Raw genomic sequence first — 21,648 nt, 5'->3', positions numbered from 1 at the left:
ACACAGTGCTTGGAAACAAGATAAGCTTCTCATGACCTCTGCTACCACTATTGCCCACATCACCCTGGCTACTCAGGAGGTTGTGAGCCCGCTGCAGTGCCTGGTACACTGCTACTAGAATCAGCATTTGAGAAATCCACCACACTAAGGCTATTTATAATCAAGGAAATCATATAAAGTCTTCACCACTGAATGCAACCGGGAGCAAAGCCAAATGGTCCTACTCAATGTACATTGCAGGCATATCCTCAAGAACAAAAAAGTCTTGTCCCAACAAAAGTAAATTCAAGGGCCAGGCGCAGTGGCTCACGCCTGTAATCCTAGCACTCTGGGAGGCCGAGGCGGGCGGATTGCTCGAGGTCAGGAGTTCAAAACCAGCCTGAGCAAGACCCCGTCTCTACCAAAATACAGAAAGAAATTAATTGACTAACTAAAAATATATATACAAAAAAAAAAAATTAGCCGGGCATGGTGGCGCATGCCTGTAGTCCCAGCTACCAGGGAGGCTGAGGCAGTAGGATCGCTGAGCCCAGGAGATTGAGGTTGCTGTGAGCCAGGCTGACGCCACAGCACTCACTCTAGCCTGGGCAAGAAAGTGAGACTCTGTCTCCAAAAAAAAAAAAAAAAGTAAATTCAAAAAGAAAAAGAAGTGACAGTTTCTCCAGATCTGAAGAAATCAACATAAATATACAGGAAGTATGAAAAAGAAAGGTATAATGACACCCACAAAGAAACACAATAATTCTCTACCAATGAGTCCTAACCAAAAAGAAATCCTCGAAATTCCAGATAAAGAAAGTGAAATAGTGATTTTAAAAAGGATAAATGAGATATACGAAAAATCTGAAAACCAATACAAAGAAGTCAGAAAATCAATTCTGGATATGAACAAGAAATTTACCAAGGAATTCAGTATCTTAAAAAACAAACAAACAAACAGAACTTCTGGAGATGAAAAATTGAAGGAATTACAAAATACATTTGAAAGCTTAAACAATAGAATAGGCCAATGAGAAGAGAGAATCTCAGAACTTGAACACAAGTCTTTTGAATTAATCCAGAGAAAAATAAAAAAGGATGAACGAAGCCTTCAGGATGTATGGGACTATTAATACATAAAGTGACCAAACATGAATCATCAGTACTCCCAAGTAAGAAAAAGCAAAAAGTTTAAAAACTTATGTAAGGAAATAATTCATAAAAACTTACCTAGTCTAGCAAGAGGCCAGACTAGGAGGCCCAATGAACACAAGAAAAATACACTGCAAGATGGACTTCACCATGCCATATAGTCATCAGACTGTCTAAAGTTAGCAAGAAGGAAAAAAATCCTAAAATAGGCAAAAGAAAAGTATCTAGTTACCTATAAAGAAAAGCCCATCAGTCTAACAGCAGACTTCTCAGCAGAAACCTTGCAAGCCAGAAGAGACTGGGCTCCTATTTCCAAAGTACTAGAAGAAAGAACTGGCAGCCAAGAATTTTATATCCAGCTAGAATAAGCTTCATAAATGAAGGAGAAATAAAGTCTTTCCCAGACAAGTAAATGCTGAAGAAATTCATTCCATCAGACAAGCCCTAAAAGAAATGCTTAAAGAAGTTCCAAACATGGAAATGAATGGTCAATATTTATCATCATAAACTCGCAGGTCTTATAAGACAATTACAAAAAGGAGGGAAAGAAAGGAATCAAATGGCAATACATCAGAACTCCACCAAACCACAAGAAAGACAGAGAAAAAAGAAACAAAGAATTTACAAAACAACTAGATAACAATTAAAAATATGACACAGACATGCTTGAAGCTCTTACTCGAGGGGGGAGGGTGGCATGGGCAATATAAATAACCTTAACACTTGTACCATAATACGCTAAAATAAAAAAAAATGACACAAACAAAACCTCACATATTAATATTAACCTTGAACATAAATGGATTAAATATTCCACTTAAAAGAAACAGATTGGTAGAATGGAAAACAAACAAACAAACAAAAATCCATGAGCAAACTATATGCTGCTTACAAGAAATTTACCTTATCTGTAAAGACATGTAAGACTGAAAGTAAAGTGGGTGGAAAAACACAGTCCATGCAAATGGAAGCCAAAGCAAGCAAGAGTAGCTACACTTACATCAAATAAAACAGACCCTGGATCAAAAACAGTAAATTGAGACAAAGAATATCATTATATGATAATAAAGAGATCAATTAAGAGGATATAACATTCTTAAATATATATGTATCTAACACTGGAGCACCCAGATTCATAAAATAAATATTGTTAGACCTAAAGAAAGAGACAGACTAACACAGTGCACAGTGCTTGAAAACAATAGTAGGGGACTTCAACACACCACTCACAGCACTAGACAGATCACTGACACAGAAAATTTAACAAAGAAATACTGGACTTAAGGCCAGGCACGGTGGCTCACGCCTGTAATCCTAGCTCTCTGGGAGGCCAAGGCGGGCGGATTGCTCGAGGTCAGGAGTTCGAAACCAGCCTGAGCAAGAGCGAGACCCTGTCTCTACTATAAATAGAAAGAAATTAATTGGCCAACTAATATATACAAAAAATGAGCCGGGCATGGTGGCGAATGCCTGTAGTCCCAGCTACTTGGGAGGCTGAGGCAGGAGGATTGCTTGAGCCAGGAGTTTGAGGTTGCTGTGAGCTAGGCTGACGCCACGGCACTCACTCTAGCCTGGGCAACAAAGCGAGACTCTGTCTCAAAAAAAAAAAAAAAAAAAAAAAATACTGGACTTAAATTAGACTTTAGACTAGATGAACCTGAGAGACATTTACAGAACATTCTACCCAACAACTGCAGAATACACATTCCTCTCATCAGCACATGGAACATTCTGCAAATAGATCATATGTTAGGCCACAAAAATGTCTCAATCAGATTTTTTAAAAACCAAAATCATATCAATTATCCTCTCAGACCACAGAAGAATAAAACTAAAAATAAATACCAAGAGGAACTTCAGAAACTATACAAATACATGTAATTAAACAATATTCTCCTGAAGGATCTTTGGGTCAATGAGAAATTTAAGACAAATTAAAATTTTTTTAAATGAATGAAAATACAAACAGCATACCAAATCCTTGGGGATACAGTAAAATAATTACTAAGAGGGAAGTTTATAGCATAAATGCATACATCAAAAAGATCACCAATGAACAACCTAACGTGTTGCACCTCACAAAGCTTAGAAAAACAAGAACAAACTAAACCCAAAGCTAGTAAAAGAAAAAAAATAACAAAGATCAGAGAAGTAAATGAAATAGAGACCAAAGAAAATATAAAACAATCAATGAAATAAAAAGTTGGTTCTTTGAAAAGGTAAACAAAATTGATAAATCACTAGCTAACCTAACCAAGAACAGAGAGAAATTGCAAATAAAAGGAGACATTACAACTGAAACCACAGAAATACAAAAGATCATCCATCAGAAACTATTATAAACAACTATATGGTCATAAACTAGAAAACCTAAAAGAAATGGATAAATTCCTGGAAAAATATGACCTCCCAAGATTGAACTAGGAAATAACAGAAATCCTGAACAGATCAATAATGAGTAAAGACACTGAATCAGTAATAAAAAAATCTCCCACCAAACAAAAGGCCAAGAATAGATGGATTCAAAGCCAAATTCTACCAGACATACAAAGAAGAACTAACACCCATTCTCCAGAAACTATTCCAAAAAAATCAAAGAGGAGAGAATTCTCCCCAACTCATCTATGAGGCCAGTATTACCCTGATACCAAAACCAGACAAGAACATAAGAAAACTACAGCCCAACATCCCTGATGAAAACAAATGGAAAAATCCTCAACAAAATACTAGCAAATGAATTCCAACAGCCCATCAAAAATACAATCCAACATGATCATGTAGATTTTATTCCAGTAATGCAAAGATAATTCAACATACATGAACCAATAAATGTGATTCAACACACAAACAGAATTTTAAGACAAAAACCATGTAACCACCTTAACAGATGAAAAAAAAAAAAAAAAAAAAGGCGTCTGGTAAAATCCAGCAGCCTTCATGATAAAACCCCCCAACAAACTAGAGATAGAAGGAATATACGTCAAAATGTTAATATGACAAAACCTTAGCCAACATCATACTAAATGGGAAAAGGTTGAAAGCAACCCTCTAAGAACTAGAACAATACACGATGCCCACTTTTTTACCTCTCCCATTCAACATAGTACTGGAAGGTCTATCCAGAGCAATCAGGCAAGAGAAAGAAATAAAAAGCATCCAAACTGAAAAAGACAAAGTCAAATTATCTCTGTTTGCTGACAATATGATCTTATATCTACAAAACCCTAAAGACTCCACCAAAAAACTCTTAGGATTGATAAATGAATTCAGTAAAGTTTCAGGATACAACATTGACATATAAAAACCAGTAGTATTTCTATATACCAATAAAGTTCAGGATACAACATCAACATATAAAAATCAGTAGCATTTCCATAATATCAATAACAATCAAGCTGAGGACTAAATCAAGGCAATCCCATTTACAATAACTATAAGAAAAATAAAATACCTGAGGATACATTAATATTTAACCAAGGAGGTGAAAGATCTCTACAAGGAGAACCATTAATATAAATTGATGAAAGAAACTGCAGAAGACCAAAATAAATGGAAAACAGATCAGAAGAATTAATACTTGTGGATCAGAAGGATTATTAATAATACTGTTAAAATGACCATACTGCTCAAAGCAATCTACAGATTCAATGCAATCTCTATCAAAATATGAATATCATTTTTCACAAAATTAGAAAGAATAATCCTAAAATTCATATGGAACTAAAAAAGAGCTCAAATAGCCAAAGCAATACCAGCAAAAAATACAAAGCTGGACGCATCACATTATCAGACTTCAAATTATACTACAAGGCTATAGTAACTAACATATCATAGTACTGGTGTAAAAATAGACAAAAAGATCAATGAAATAGAATAGGGAAACCAGAAATACAGCCTCATATCTACAGTCCACTGATCTTTGACAAAGGTGACAAAAAACATACACTGGGAAAAGCACACCCTTTTCAATAAATGCTGCTGGGAAAATTGGATCGCCATATGCAGAAGAATAAAACTGGATCCTTATCTCTCACTATATATAAGAATCAACTCAAGATGGATAAAAGACTTAAATGTAAGACCTGAAACTATAAAAATTCAAGAATACCTAGGAAAGCTCTTCTGAATATTGGTCTAGGCAGAGAATTGACGATTAAGACCTCAAAAGCAAATGTAACAAAACCAAAAATAGAGAAATGGGACTTAAACTAAAAAGCTTCTACACAGGAAAAGAAATGATCAAAAGAGTAAACAGACAACCTACAGATTTGGAGAAAGTATCTGCAAACTATTCAACCAATGGGGACAAATATCCAGAATTTACAAGGAACTCAACCAACTCAACAACAAAAACCAAATAATCCTATTAAAAAGCAGGCAAAGAACAGGAATAGGCATTTTCCAAAAGAAGACATACAAATGGCAATAAGCATATGAAAAAATGCTCAACATCACTAATCATCAGAAAAATGTGCATTAAACCACAATGAGATGGTATTTTATACCAGTTAAAATGGCTAATATTAAAAAGTCAGAAAATAACTTATGTTGGTGAGGATGGGAAGAAAAGGAAACACTTATACACTGTTGGTAGGAATGTAAATCAGTACAATACTTATGGAAAACAGTTTGGAAATTTCTCAAAGAACTAAAAACAGAATTATTATTCAATCCAGCAGTCCCACTACTGGTTATCTACTCAAAGGAAAAGAAATCAATATATCCAAAAGATACCTGCACTCTTATGTTTATTGCAGCACTATTTACAATAGCAAAGATATGGAATCAACCAAAGAGTCCATCAGTGGATGACTGGGGAAAGAAAATGTGGTATATATATATGTATACACACACACACACACACACACACACACAGTGGAATACTACACAGCCATAAAAAGAATGAAATCATGTCCACTGCAGCATGGATGGAACTGGAGGCCATTATTGTTAGTGAAACAACTCAGAAACACAAAGTCAAATACTACATGTTCTCATTTATATGTGGGATTATGTAGTGTATACATATGGACATAGAGTGTGGGACAGACATTGGAGACTCAGAAGGGTGCAGAGCATGGGTGAAGAGAAATTATTTTATGAGTACTATGTACATTATTTGAGCGACAGATACAGTAAAAGCCCAGACTTCACCACTATGCAATTTATTTATGTAACAAAATTGCACTTGTACCCTTTAAATTTATACAAGTAAAAAGAGAGAGAAACCTAAAACATATAAAACAATTAGTTGTTATCCAAAATATATTAAGAATAAAAGAACCCATTTTTTTAAAAAAAATGCACAAAAGATAGTAGCAAACATTTCGGCAAGGGGGAATATAAATGAAGTCATGTTTGACACTGTTAATGTTAAATTAAATAAATAGGAGGCCATTAACCTGAAGCTGTCTCCTTACTATGTAACAAACTGGAACCTAACTTAGTATGTAAACAAACTGAAACCTAATTTAGGAGTATATTTTTGGTAACAGATAGCCTGTTTTCAGTCAATCCCAGGTAGCCAATATATCAGACCATCACAAATAAGGCAAATGCCTCATTGCAATATGCCCAAATAAGGCAGAGTCTAGCTGTAGCCAATCAAGTGATTTCTCTACCTTGCTTCCATGTTTGGGCTATGAAAGCGTGCTGCTCACACCGCTGGGCAGCGCTCTCTGAGCCTCTTCTGGTTCTCAATGCTGTCTGATTCATGAATTGTTCCTGGCTCAAATAAATTCTGTTTAAACTTACTGTTAATGTTTCTTTCAATATTATTAATCAGGGAAACATATATCAAGAACAGAATAAAATACTATTTATTTTACACTCATTCAATTGGAAAAAATTAAAAATACTGAAATACCGTGTGCTTGATAGCACAAAATGAATTGTTAAACATTGACAGTAGAAATGTATTATACAAAGTTTCCTCCAAACACTATGGAAAACAATTTGGCAACATTTTATGAGTCTGAACATCCACATTCCCTATATATGCTCTAGAAAACATGTATGTTTTCACATGTTGGCCCCAGGATTGGAAAATGTTCGTAGCTGCATTGTTTGCAATAGCAAAAACATAGAAAAAATTCAATCCATCAACAGAAGATGATTTGGGTGAACAAATCATTTCATACAATGAAATATTATTATAGCAATGAAATGAAATAGCTACACACAACAACAGAATTTATCTTAGGAACAATGTTGAGCGAAAAAAGCTACAGAAGACTATATATAACATCATTTTATTTTTAAAGCTCAAATGCAGGGAAAACTAAAAAAAAATATTGTTTGAGGATAAATAATTAATTTTAAGAGCACTAAAATTATGAACACAAAATTGAGGACAGTAAACACCTCTACACGGGAGATAGTGAGATGAAGTGTGGATCAGCCATGTGGGTGGATACAATAGTATTGGAAATATTGCAGTTCTTAAATTGGGTGTTGAAATCAAAGATTACCATGTTGTTTTTATTCTTTATAATGTAATACGTTAACTTTATTAAGTTTTATGTCAAACATTTTATTATCAAACTTTAAAACAAAGTATTAAAATTAAAGCTTATCCAAGAGACAGCACATAAAAGCTCTCCTAATTGATCTATTTATTTCTTCCCAGTTAATTTTATTCATATTCAATTACCACATCTGTAATAGTCACTATTTCACTGAAATCCTGCTCAATAATTTTAAAAATAGTGTCAAGCATAATGCATGTTAAGAATAAGTAGATAGCAATGTAAAGACATAATGACGTGATGGAGAATTGTGTGAGTGTTGATGCTTATATCTGTCCCCAAATTAAAATCAAAATAAATCAAATTAAAGTCATCTCATTTTCATTCATAAGCAGAGAAAAAGAATAAAATAAATTACATCAACATAATTTAGTGAACTTTATTCTACTGGTTTATGATGGGCAAAGTCTGTTTTTTATGCTAAACAGATTTATTCTGCCCTAAAATGTTATAATATGGGGGGGGGGGTTCAATCTATTATATTTTCTTTTAGAGCCTACCCCTATGCTGCATACTTCTGAAAATAAATTAGTTACTTGTCCTAATAATTACAAAAAAGCAGAGAGGGGGAGACAGAATCTCAAATAGTTTAAGGATCACAGAATCTTCAGTGAAAACAAAGCCTTAGAAATGTTAGCAGTGATTTAAAAAAACAAAAGCCGGATTTGGTCAATTTTACAGGATGAAAAAAACCAAAAGCATGTCAGAAAAATACTGAAAAAGTGATCTATCACAGATGATTCATCGTAATCTAAAAACAAATGACTATTTTTAAAGTATATTCTTTGACAAAAGAAATGAATTTCCTTTAAAAAAAATAGGTACCTGAGCAAGGAAAGATTCGCGAAATCTCTATGATTCTATTATTCACAGACTTTTTTCTCATGTTAAAGGGGAACTTATATTACTCCTTACTTATATTTGGAAAGAAATTTATTTTTAATTTGCCCAGAATTTCTGCGTAAAAGTGAATGCCAAGTAGTAATTCTATGCAGTGAACTGAACAGAACAATGCTCACTTGGTATTCATCCTAGGTCTTAAGTAAGTGTAGCCTGCCAACTGTAGCCCACTCAATTATTCTGAACCTCATTATCCAATTTCTTTTTCTAGAACCTTTGTTCCATTTCCTCGTTTCTATCAGGCATTTAGTTCACTGTTCTGAAAACTCTTTGCCACAGGAGTTAAGAAGGGAAAAGGAAGACAAGCTCACATTTATTCTGCTACTTGAAGCGGCTCTAAATCATGACTGATGTGAAAAAGGCTGACTATGATAAAGGAAGTTTAAAAAACAAGGCCTCTTATAACCCGAGGGTCTTTAACCGCCTTATGCACAGGATCTTCAGCCAACCTTTCAAATGGACAGCATGGCTATGGAGACATCTCTCCTCTCTCTAGCCTTGCTTTCCTGCAAGAATGTCATTATTGGAGGGTCAGATTTGATATGGTCCTTCCAGAGCCTCCATGGAAGAAGGGGAGGGGGGTGAGGAGAAGGGTACTTGAACTGCCACACAGCACCGCAAATATTAAGACCAAACAGAACAACCTGGGAGACTACAGACTGGCCCAAGTGATGAAGAATTGGGACAGCAAGAAATTATTTCCCCTAAAGATACCTAGTCAGCAATCTAACTGGATTAAAAAAAAATTTTTTTAAAAGGCTTTCAATTAGAATCCTATTTAGGTAAATTACTCTTGTCAAAATATTCCACTGTAATTAGAAGATATATTAAGAAGAAGGAAAAATGTAAATCATGAAATATAAATGCCATGAAGAGAACTTTATTTTTATATTAAACTTTGATTTATACAGGGTGTCCCAAAAGTCACTATACATAGGGAAAATGAGAAACTGCAGCTAAATGTACCTTTATTTACAAAACATTCATTACAAAATTTTTCCTAGTATGGAAACTTTTTGGACACCTTGTATGAAATAATATAATCAATTTTACTCATTAAAACTGAAACACTATCTGCTTCACTATCTGTCCCTTCCTGAACACTGTTCTGCATCTCATGTATTTTTTTATATTGCTTGGAAAGATAATCAATACGCATTCTATGATGTAAGCTAATTTTTTCCTTTAAAGTTTTTAGTTTTGATACAAAATTATACCCATTGTAGCTAGTGAAATAATACAAAGACATACAAATAAAAGTGAGTCATCTTCTACTGCCCCTTTCCCAACTATTATAAACATATCTGTATATAAATCCTTTCAAACTCTGTCCAATCCCATATAAGCATGTGTTATAAACATACATATACACATATATATCTGTACATGTATTGGACTTTATTATTTGTTTTAACAAAAAATAGGATATTTTACATGCTACATTGTAATTTTGTTTTTCTTATTTAATAATAAGTCATCACCATCAACTGAAGTAATTAACATTTCTTTAAAGCTGTATGATATCCCAAATTATGAATGTACTACAATTTATTCAACTATTCTTCCACTGACTGCCATTCAGGCTATTCTAGCTGTCTCAGGTTTTTGTCACTACAAAAATATACTGCATCACATGAACACACACATGCATACACATGCATGATCATAGCAACTGCACTGGTACTGTTCCCATGGAGAGACTCACAAAGAGGTCCTTCAAAAGAGCTGGAATAGCCACACATGGTGGCTTGCACCTATAATCCTAGCACTTTGGGAGGCCGAAACAGGGGGATTGCTTGAGGCTAGGAGTTCGAGACCAGCCTGAGTAAAAGTAAGACTGCATCTCTACAAAAAATAGAAAAATTAACTGGGTGTGGTGGCGTATGTCTGTAGTCCCAGATACTCAGGAGGCTGAGGCAGGAGGATCGCTTGTGCCCAGGAGTTTGAGGCTGCAGTGAGCTATGATGATGCCACTGCACTCTATTCCTGGTGACAGAGCAAGACCCTGCCTCAAAAACAAAGCAAAACAAAACAAAAGCTGCAACATTCTTTCATACTCCTACCAGCAATATATTAATATGTGGGAAACAGTTATAGAATGTATTATGCAACTAAACTATTTCATAAAGCAAAGTCCATAAAATTTTAAGTGTCAACAAGGTGTCAATCACTTTAAGGTGATTTCTACTTTTGTGATATGTTTACATCGATTGGTTTGGTAAGGCTGCAATCATAAGGCACCGAGATAGGCAACTCTGCAAAAACAAAATCTATATTCGAGTTAATTTTAACTTACCTTTCTTTGAAACTTCTGCCCCATTAAGTTCTTTTTGTGCTTCTTCAATTTTATCTAAAAAAAAACCAAAAAACAATTTTATAAATCAATTCATCATATACAAACAACAATAAAGTAGAGCAAACAAACTATTTTTAAACAGGATCTGACACATAGTAATAAATATTTGTTAAATGATTTATGAAACAAACATTTACATACTGTTAAAGAATCTATTCCCTTTTAAATTTATAATTCTTATCATTTCTTAGTCACAAGGACTACTTCCAATTGTTTCCATAATGTAAATAATTAGTGTACTTTAAATACTGAACTAAAACTAAAAAAAAGTTTATTTGCCTAATAAAGGTATCTAAAAATAATAGTTTCTTCACATATGAGGTGCCCAAAATAAATTTTATAAGGGATATAACAAATACCTACTAGTTTAGAAACAACAAGACTAAGCAAAGTTCAGAGACGGTCTGAGTCTCAGACCTAAGACAAACACAGAGGAAAGAATATGATGGAGAAACAAAGGAAAGGATTAGCTGAAGAGTGGCGTGGCAGAAAGCATCTGTCCCTTGACGACAGCACAGAGCATCTATGAAGTGTGAGGACAGAGTACTGCATTACAGAGATACTATATAGAACTCACTAGAGAACTGTTACACAGACTCACGGGTTTCCAGGCCAGGCATAACCCAGAAGCAGCAACTGACAGAGTTGAGTGCTGCCTCCGTACTGCTGTTCTCTGATCTGAGGCTCTGGGCAGAATCGGATTTTGTAAATATGTGCTTGTTCTACTTTGATGACAATTAATTTAAATTTTGTAAGAACACACATATTTGATGACTATGGCAGTGATCAATTCCATATTTAACACTGGGCTAGGCACTTATCAAAATGATAAAGGGACAAAATTCCCAGGGCACTGTTTTGCACTGAACTGAATACGGTATCAATAAATTTTTTTTAACTTTTTTTTTTTGAGATAGGGTGTTGCTGTTACCCAGGTTGGAGTGCAGTGCATAGCTCACTGCAACATCAAACTCCTAAGCTCAAGCAAGCCTCCTGCCTCAGCCTAGTACTGATAATTACATAACATTTTTGATATCCCAACTACGAAAGTATAGTTTAGATAAATGCCTTCAAAATATTGTTGCTTCAGGCATGTAGATTATTAGCCTCTGCCTTCTGACATACACACCATCAGTCCGAGCCCCGGCAGGGCTAACCCTACCACTGCTTACTGGCCACGGAACACATAAGTTCCAATATGGCATCTTACTCCATCATAAATAAAAGGGACACACCATACCGTGGCCCTTCAAACTCTAGTCTGCCTGCCTCTTTCCCCATCTTGCTGGAAAAACCAGAAATTCAAGCGAACCTTTGATTTGCTGATCAAACGTCCATCAGTTGCATATTGATCCAACCAGCCCGCCAAGGCAGAGCAGGAGCCACAGAACAAAGGAAGCGAGCTAGTTTGAAATATGAGACATTATATCTCAGCAATGGTCAAAAACTGAATTTTTATCCTCACAAATGGATCCCCCACAGCATTGTCCTACTGGCTTCCTGCTAATTATCAGATCCAAAATACAATTTCAGGAGTACAGGCAACTGTTGGAAATTAAGACAATCTTCCTGATTTATAAATTTTAGCTATTTCTCATGAAATGTTGAGTGAAATTAAATATAGTCCTGGAAAAAAAAACATATTAAATGCATAAAGTGGATCCTGCATTCAGTGGTAATTTTACTTCAAAGAGAAAACTACCACGTGCATAGATGAAAAGGCTAAGGCCTACTTTTTAAAAATAAAATACACTGAGTACATTATAGATATTCAAACTATAAATAAAAAAATCACATAATTTAAATATACAGTCCTTTAGAAACATATAAAAGGAGTTTTATTACCAAAGCACTATTAATTCTATGTCAGCAATTCACCCAAACTTAAGAATCATAAATAATATATATGTATATATTATATATATTCACAGTAGTAATGGCTGTGCTTAATAGTTTATACACACATAATTTGGCATTATATAACACAAACTACTTCTTATTAATAGAACCAATTGTGGCTCAAAGCAACAAAAACTCCTAATTTAACAAATACTTACAGAATAGCTACTATTTAGTTGAGGTTTGGCTACTTTCTGTTTGCATTTCAACATAAACTCTTACAAAAATGGAGTGTTTACATTTACTCACAAAATACTAGTCTTTGTTTCTAAAAATTTCAATTAAGTTTTCTTTTTGTCTTGATAATAACAGTATATAAACTTGGATTACTGATTGAGGACATCTCCTACATTAGATACAATAAGTACCTACTACTCAAATGCTTTTACCTATAGCTCCAGTTCAACAGGTAAATACAATCTTTAATTACAGAGCTTGTAACAGTCATTATAAAAGCTTTTACTTCAATTTTAATAAAAAGTCCTATTTGTAATTAACCTGTGTTTTGTATTCTCCTGGTAAATATGATTTAAAAGACACTCTCCAAAATTATAGAGAATGCAGTCATTTATTAATATTGTATGTTCTTAATTGGTTGATACAAGGCAATTAACTGATAATTAAAGCATATTTATCCTTTTTTCCACTATGGCCTAGAGAAAAAAGTGTATTTTCACACTCCAACCCGTATCACATGTATATGTATAATATGCATTTATACATGCACATAATTCAGAAACAAACTTACTCATGCTCTACTTTCTATCCTTTCCTATTAAAAATGAAAGATGCTGCCCCTAGACCACCTACATTAATCTTAGGACTCACTGCTAGATGGTAAACCTGCAGCTTGAAGCTCGACAATATAAGGAACTGTGTTCAACACATCCTTCTGCCACACCTTCACCAAGGGTAACACTTCCCAGCAATCACATCTCTCATTACAAGTCTTGAATGGGGAGTTGGGGGTAGGAGGAAGGATGGGATCTTAGACTCTGAGACATCCTTCAACACAGCCTTCCCACCACCATTGTGATCTGGGTTAAGAATTTCACAAAGAACCACACATTCAGAGATACATAATAGTTTCTTTGTCTCTGTTTCCTAAAAATAAAAATAGATACACAAACATAATGATATGTGTGCCATATAAGTAAATCTAAAGTTAATAATGCATTCTTACTATAATGAGTTCTTATTGGATTTAAATTAAGATGTAATCCTAATTCATTCCATTTTTACTAAATATACTCAGAGGAGTTATCACCTGGAACAGATCCCAGCAACACATGAATGGATCCATAATCTTCCTAAGATTCAGAGGGGCCAGTGGCTAAAGGAGAAATAGGCTAGGTAGGAGAGGGTACTTACAGTACAGGTTATATATTTTTTTACAGCTACTAAAAATTCATACATTTTTACACTGTTCTTTCCTCACCTTTAAAATACAGAAAATGTTAATGATAAAGGCTAGAAACTATCTCGTATAATTCTTTACATAATTTAATTTAAAGATTTTATTTGTACAACAATGCAAAAATATCTCATTTTCATCATTCACAAATAATTATTTAAAAAGTCTATTTATTTGTGAAATATAATCTGAAACCACTGAGCAAAAAAAAAAAAAGTCTTAGGGATTTTGGAAGACTGCATAATTAAAAACAAATAATTTATAAAAAGGAAATGATCTTCAAAATAAGCATTCACAGTAAGTCCCTGCTCTCTGACCATTTTTCACCCTATGCTGAAATGTTGGGGCCTCGCTCACGATCTCAGAGGCCTCAGTACCAACCCTTGAGAGCTTTAGGATCTATTACATCCCAGGTTTGGGGACCAGCCCACTAAATTGCTAGGATTTGGTTCACCAAATGCTGTGTTTTTTTTTACTATAGTGAATGCCTGCCCTGTGTCAGGCACAATGAGAAGAGCTACAGAGACAAAGGAAACAGAATGGTTCTCCCAGAGGAGCTCTCAGTTTATCACACTCTTTAAATAATCATTTTAATATCAATTTGATGGTAAATAAAACCCAGACTCTCCTGAGTGGTTAACAAGAATCTCTGTGATCTAGTTACCTTCTCTGCCCTTCCCCCCTTGCATTCTCTCTTCAGGCTCAGCCACGGTGAAGTCCAGGCTAGACCAGACCCCTACGGCTAACAGCCACTCAGTCAGTTTCCCCAATGGCCCCTCCCACACCATCCCTGCTGTGTGTGGCACCCTTTCAAGATGTGGCTTCTCTGGGAATCCGTCCCCACCACCCTGGGTCAGAGCCGTCACTCTGCACCAACACTGAACCTTGTGCACAGCGCCCTGTTTCTCCATAGCTACGCATCGCATGGTCGTTAGTAATGATGTTGGTAATGACGGCAGCGAGACCGAGCTGCGTGGCTGACTGATCGTACAAACACGGTAATAACCAGCCAAGTGACACAGAAGCATGCATGCACTCTGAAAAAGAGAAAAAGGAGCACAGACACATAACCTGAAAACTGGACTGGGTGGTTTCACTTAAAAATCTAGCATTTTAACATCTTTAACATTATTAATGATTTCAACATTTGGGAAATCATATCAGCACACTGAAAGCTCTCGAATTAGTAACTATTATGCCATTCAATCTATGAAAGATTTAAATTACTTCTCTCTTAATTGTATTAGCTCATCCTTCCCTCTTTACTGTTCTGCTAGACACCATACAGCCTCTGCTCTCAGATCCATAGATTCTGCCTCTTCATTTAGCCTTAAAAACACAAATTGGTGAAATTTTATACAGTAGATCCTAATGAACTGTAAAAGGCACCTCTGTTTACTGAAAGAGGTACCATCTGATTGAAAAAAGATCACCATATGTGACTGTACTATTTTTACTTCTGAATAAAGCATAATTCCTACTTCCTCTCATTATACGTCAGCACAAGCTCCTTACTCTTACTGTGAACTGCTAGAGCTATTTCAATACCACTAAATATATGACAATGGCACAATGCTAAAATTATATCCGGTACACACAAACATTTACACACACTCTTCTAAATGGAGATTGTTCCCATTCTTTGCTGCTAAGTAAACTAAATAAACCTATCTTCGCAAGCCATTTAACCTACAAGTTGCACATCTCAAATACCTCCAGACCCACCTATGACTTTGAGGAAGATGACACATGACAATAATGCTGAAAATGATAATCTAAACCACCCATACTTCAGGCTGAAGAACACTGCTATAGTAAGTGAAAGAAATCAGACTCAACTCTGTACTAAAGAATTTGTAAATCGTGACGGACTAGTAAACATTCTAGAAAAATACACAATTCCCAAGTTGATCCAGGAAGAGGAAAACTTGACCAGAATAACCACCACTGATGAAACTGAGGAAGTACCACAAAGCAACATAAAATTCACTTTTTTAAAGGTTCCAGGCCCAGTTTTACTACCAAACTATTTCAAACTTTTAAGAAGAAAGCATGCTCTAAACTGCTCCAGAAGGCAGCACGACACAGAATGTGTTCTAAATCATGTTACAAGGCTGGCGTGATCCTGACATGAAAACCTGACCCAAGAGGCAGAAAAACCAACACAACAGACAAGTCTCATCTGAGTATGGATTTAACAATCTATATCAAGAAGCATATTCAAGAAAATAAGAATGCAAAGCTATTTCAATATTCAGAAGCAAGTTATTATAATTTATAATAGCAAACAAGGGAGGGGGAAGAAGGTAATTTAAATGTCCCCAAATGTGCTTGATTAAATCACATCTATCTTTAGTGTTGAAGAAAACCTTCAACACTTGAATAGGAAAGGATGTTCTTCATCATATTAACCAAATGTTATTCTAATAAATACCCCCAAAGAAGAAAGAAATTAGCCAATGACTTTGTTGGCTGTTCCCCCAGGGGAACAGCCTGTCTCCCCAACCCCCACTCTAATCCCATCCCTTCCCTCCTCCATTCCCATCCCTTCCCCCCTCCCTGCCCCTGGGGTCCAGCACCACTCCTCACAGCATACTCTGAGAACCTGCCTGGTTTCCTCATTACACTGTATTTTACTCACTGGAGTGCACAGATAGCCTGGATCACTAGCCCCTTGACACACAGTTGCCCAATCACCTGCTATTGCAATATCACTGCAGCATTTATGTCAATAATAACTTGGGGGAATTTTACATGTAAAACAATAGGTGACTGGTGAAACAGATAATTAAATACTTGCATACAACAGAATATGATTTAACCATCAACATTCTTAACATTTTGTGCCACAAAGAGGAATATGTACATATATGTACAGACACACACAGGAATATATATACTAATAGGTCTATGAAGAAGGAGGCCAAAATATAAGTGGCTATCTGATAGTAGTACATTAACAGATTTCATGTTAGCATTTATATTTTCTTCGGTTACTAATTTACCTATAATGAATTTTTTTTTTTTACACACATCACACCTGGGAATATAATGAATATTTTAATATAAAAATAATTATTTAAACTCAATAAAAATAAACCCTAACAATGTGCTAAATTATCTTTGTTGGCTATTGATTCTAAAGACCAAATTTCCAGATTAAATGAAAGACTACAGGACAACTTCTAAAGCATGAAAACATTATAATATCCATGGTTTGTTTAGTCCGAATGTATTTATTAGCCCCTGAATGCCAACACTAAAGATACTCAAAGACAAATAATCCCAACATCCTGCGTGTGGAACTCAGGTAAGTAAACAAGCAGTTCCTACCCAAGTGGTGACCCTGTGACTGTATCCACAGAGTGCAGGGCATTCAACAGAGGAGCCCTGGGGCTCGGGCAGGCAGAGGAGCAGGAAACAAGAGTTTGCAGAGAACTCAACACAGTTTGGATACATAAACCTAGAGAGAGGAGGTTGAGAGATACACAACTTGGGCATGACCTTGTTATTATACATAACTGGTAGTTAAAACCACACCATCGAGTTGGTATAAGCAAAAATACAACTATTCTATTAAGCAATTTGACCACAGGTAGCAAGATCTTTGAAAACCATCTCCATCCTATAAAAGAGCAACTCAACATTTGGAAATCTATGCTGAGATTATGAAAAGAGTAAGATAAATGCTATTCACAGTGTTTTACATGAGAGAAAAAAACTAAATCATAGCACCTAGTATATATTAATAGTAGGTGCTGAAGGAATAAATAATTTTGAATAAATGAATACTTGAGAAATGGCTAAGTAAATTATGGTACTTCTGTATGACAGATTATTACAGAACCATCATACTGTCAATTTCTAGAAGGACCTACTAAATCAGACATTCTGGAGGGTGCCCAGATTGTATAAATTTTCAAAGCTTTGACAACTGGTTTTGATATGTCACCTATTTTCCGGTTAAGAATCATGGTGGGCCGGGCGCGGTGGCTCACGCCTGTAATCCTAGCTCTCTGGGAGGCCGAGGCGGGCGGATTGCTCAAGGTCAGGAGTTCAAAACCAGCCTGAGCGAGACCCCGTCTCTACCATAAAAATAGAAAGAAATTAATTGGCCAACTAATATATATAATATAAAAATCAGCCGGGCATGGTGGCTCGTGCCTGTAGTCCCAGCTACTCGGGAGGCTGAGGCAGGAGGATTGCTTGAGCCCAGGAGTTTGAGGTTGCTGTGAGCTAGGCTGACGCCATGGCACTCACTCTAGCCTAGGCAAGAAAGCGAGACTCTGTCTCAAAAAAAAAAAAAAAAAAAAAAAAGATTCATGGTGGAATGGCAGGAAGCCCCAGATTTTAAGGAGCAAGTACAGGAAAATAAACCTGAAAAAGAGGCAAAAATAAAAAAATAAATAAAAAATAAGGAAAAGAAACGGCTAGAAAAAATTACGAGAACAGAAAGGATTTTGGTCACAGAACTCAGAAGTCAGGAAAACAATGTTTCAAGGTCAAACCAGTAGATGAAGCAGATGATAAGGACTGAGCAGTTTTTTCATGAACTGAGCTATTAAGAGGTGACTGTGCTTCCTGAAGCATGCGGGGGACAGGCAGGCCAGGGCAGTGGGCCCAGGAAGAGATGGCACATGAAGCGAGAAGAGAAGAGAGTGAAGTAGAACTGTCTTTCAAAACACTGAAGTCAAAATAAGAGTGAACTGGGAAGAGGCAGAGAGAAACATGGAGTCAAGGGAAGACTGCTTGGTTTGTTTAGTTCCTCCAAGATGTTCACAGGCCCAAGGGAAGAAGGAAGCAACAAAAGAAGAGCGAAGACTTGGGGAAAATGGGGGATGTGGAGGGGGAGGTTTTGGAGAAAGTAGAAGATAGCATCAACAGACCAGGAGGGGGCTTGGCTTTAAGCCGAGAAAGACCCAAGGCTGTTCTCTGAAGCCAAAAGGAAGAAGGGGAAGGAAGGAAGATGTGTTAGGTGAGAAGTCTGCTAGCGGAAGGGACAAATTTCAAGGAGTTTATATCCAATTATCTCGAATGTATTGTTGTAAGAGACATGATTATCCACAAAGAAAAAGGAGGTTAGTCCATGTGTGAGAGGCCATGGAGACTGGTAAAAATAAGGCAAAGTCACTGATAGGAACGACAGAGCTGACCAATTTTAAGGACAAGTAAAAGCCCTGTTGGACAGCAACTGTGCATCTGTGAATGTGGAAACCCACACACCTCTGGTGGCTCCATATGCACAGCAGTGTCCTTACTCTAACAAAGTCTGACGAGTGAATGAAGCAGTGGAGAAGGGGCTGGGTGCAGTGGCTCACACCTGTAATCCCAGCACTTCGGGAGGCTGAGGTGGGAGGATCCCTTAAGCCTAGGAGTTCAAGAGCAAGAGCTAGACCCCATGTCTACAAAGAACAGAAAAATTAGCTGGGGGTGGTGGTGTGCACCTGTAGTCCCAGCTACTTAAGAGGCTGAGGCAGGAGGATTGCCTGAGCACAGAAGTTTGAGGTTGCTGTGAGCTATGACGACACCACTGCCTAGCCCAGGGTGACACACTGAGATTCTCTCTCAAAAAAAAAAAAAAAAAAAAAAAAAAAAAAATTTAAAAAAGTGGAAGAGGGATGGCAGATTTGGGTTTTTCCAGGAGGAAGGACAAAGAATTGAGCAAGATGAAGGTGCTAGAGAGTGGCAGACAGTGCATGTGATCAACCAAACATGCAGGAGGGCAGAGGCTAGACAGCAAATGAGAAACAGGACTTAGGTACCAAGAGCAGAGGGCTGAACGGGAGGGCAGCTGGGAGTCTCGGGGCCCCAGAGATGGAGGAGGCTGCAGGTTGTGATCCATTTCTAGCAAAGGGTTCAGGGGTTTTAAAAAGATCCAGAGTGGTTATGGATAAAGTAGGGTTGAGATAAAGGTTAACTAGACATGAACAATGTCTATCCTAGTATGATAATGAGTCAGGGAACAGCAAAGACAGTGAGGAACAAAACATCCTATAATAAAATTTAAAATGTGAAGTGCCTACCCTTGCTATACTTTTATGGCCTGCCCTTTGAAGAATTGTTAACATATTCTTTTCAGAAAGCATATTTCCATTGTGATACTGAGAAAAACTTGAAAAAGTTCAAAGAAAAAAGTAAATATCAGGTCTATTATGTTTCTAAAATCATGGATCATCTATGCTATGTTTCTTCTCTAAGAAAATCATCTTGATATCAAAACTGACCATGAAAATAATAAAATACACACAGACATGACACAAATGTGTTACACTGTGCCATCTAACACATTTAAATTTTTTTGTCCCTTAAAAATATATTCATTCATGCCGCATATATCAATCACTGGTTTCACCTGGCAGCCTTGATCAGCACAGCTGAGAACTGTGTGAGAACACTGTTATTAAACTGCACTTTTAATGGTGGGGGGAAAGAAGTTCCCCCTTCCATTAAATATCTTTTTACTCCTAGAGGATACTAAAATGACCACTGGCTTTTATGTTTGAATACACATTTCCTAAGAACTAAAAAGCAAAGCAAACTCTCCTTCCTCAAACCTCACACCGTTTTGGAGCCCAGGTGAGGGTTGAGCTCCAAGCTGAGAAGCTCCTTCAACAGCCGCTACCAAAGCAACGCAGCCCGAGGACAACTCCCTTAGTGCCTACCCGGCGGCTCCTGGTTTGATGAGCCTTTATATATCCCCTAAAACAGCAGAACCCAACCTTTGCTGCAAACGCAAGTCACTTAATATTAGAGTCATTTAAAAAATCTTGATACTGAGGCTGCACCCCATACCAATTAAATCAGCATTTTAGAAAGTATGCCAGGTGATTCCAACACGCCGCCAACCTTGAGAAGCAATGCTCTGTAAATTATAGATATTATAAGGTCAAGATTCAAAATTGTATAAAATGCGAGTAGTTAGGGGAGAAAAGTCTTATCAGGCAGCTCTTTTTTTTTTTTTTTTTTTTTTTTTGGAGACAGAGTCTCGCTTTGTTGTCCAGGCTAGAGTGAGTGCCGTGGCGTCAGCCTAGCTCACAGCAACCTCAAACTCCTGGGCTCCAGTGATCCTTCTGCCTCAGCCTCCCGAGTAGCTGGGACTACAGGCATGCGCCACTATGCCCGGCTAATTTTTTATATATATATCAGTTGGCCAATTAATTTCTTTCTATTTATAGTAGAGACGGGGTCTCGCTCTTGCTCAGGCTGGTTTCGAACTCCTGACCTTGAGCAATCCGCCCGCCTCGGCCTCCCAAGAGCTAGGATTACAGGCGTGAGCCACAGCGCCCGGCCTCAGGCAGCTCTTTACGGCAACATTTATCTAGTACCAGGGGCAGCAGCAGCAACTTCATCCTCTGCCTTATCAAAGGAGCTGCTGATGCTGGTGGATACTAAAAAGATAAGGGAGGGAAAGTTCAATGTAC

General features: G+C 36.7%; 1 protein-coding gene across 4 annotated transcripts in view; it reads right to left on the bottom strand.

Annotated features, from left to right (window-relative positions):
- The window catches only part of HIVEP1 (HIVEP zinc finger 1), a 157,332-nt gene that overhangs the window by 71,957 nt on the left and 63,727 nt on the right, over window positions 1-21,648 (bottom strand). For all 4 annotated transcript variants that reach the window (XM_012753591.2, XM_020280118.2, XM_012753593.2 and 1 more), the window contains exon 3: window positions 10,855-10,908. In XM_012753591.2, the coding sequence (XP_012609045.2) occupies window positions 10,855-10,908 (54 nt within the window). The remainder of the gene's footprint in view (window positions 1-10,854; window positions 10,909-21,648) is intronic.

Source organism: Microcebus murinus, chromosome 15 (genome assembly GCF_040939455.1).
Source record: "Microcebus murinus isolate Inina chromosome 15, M.murinus_Inina_mat1.0, whole genome shotgun sequence".
Classification (NCBI taxonomy): Eukaryota; Metazoa; Chordata; class Mammalia; order Primates; family Cheirogaleidae; genus Microcebus; species Microcebus murinus.
The sequence above is the reverse complement of the archived record's forward strand: the minus strand, read 5'-3'. Positions and strand labels throughout refer to the sequence as shown.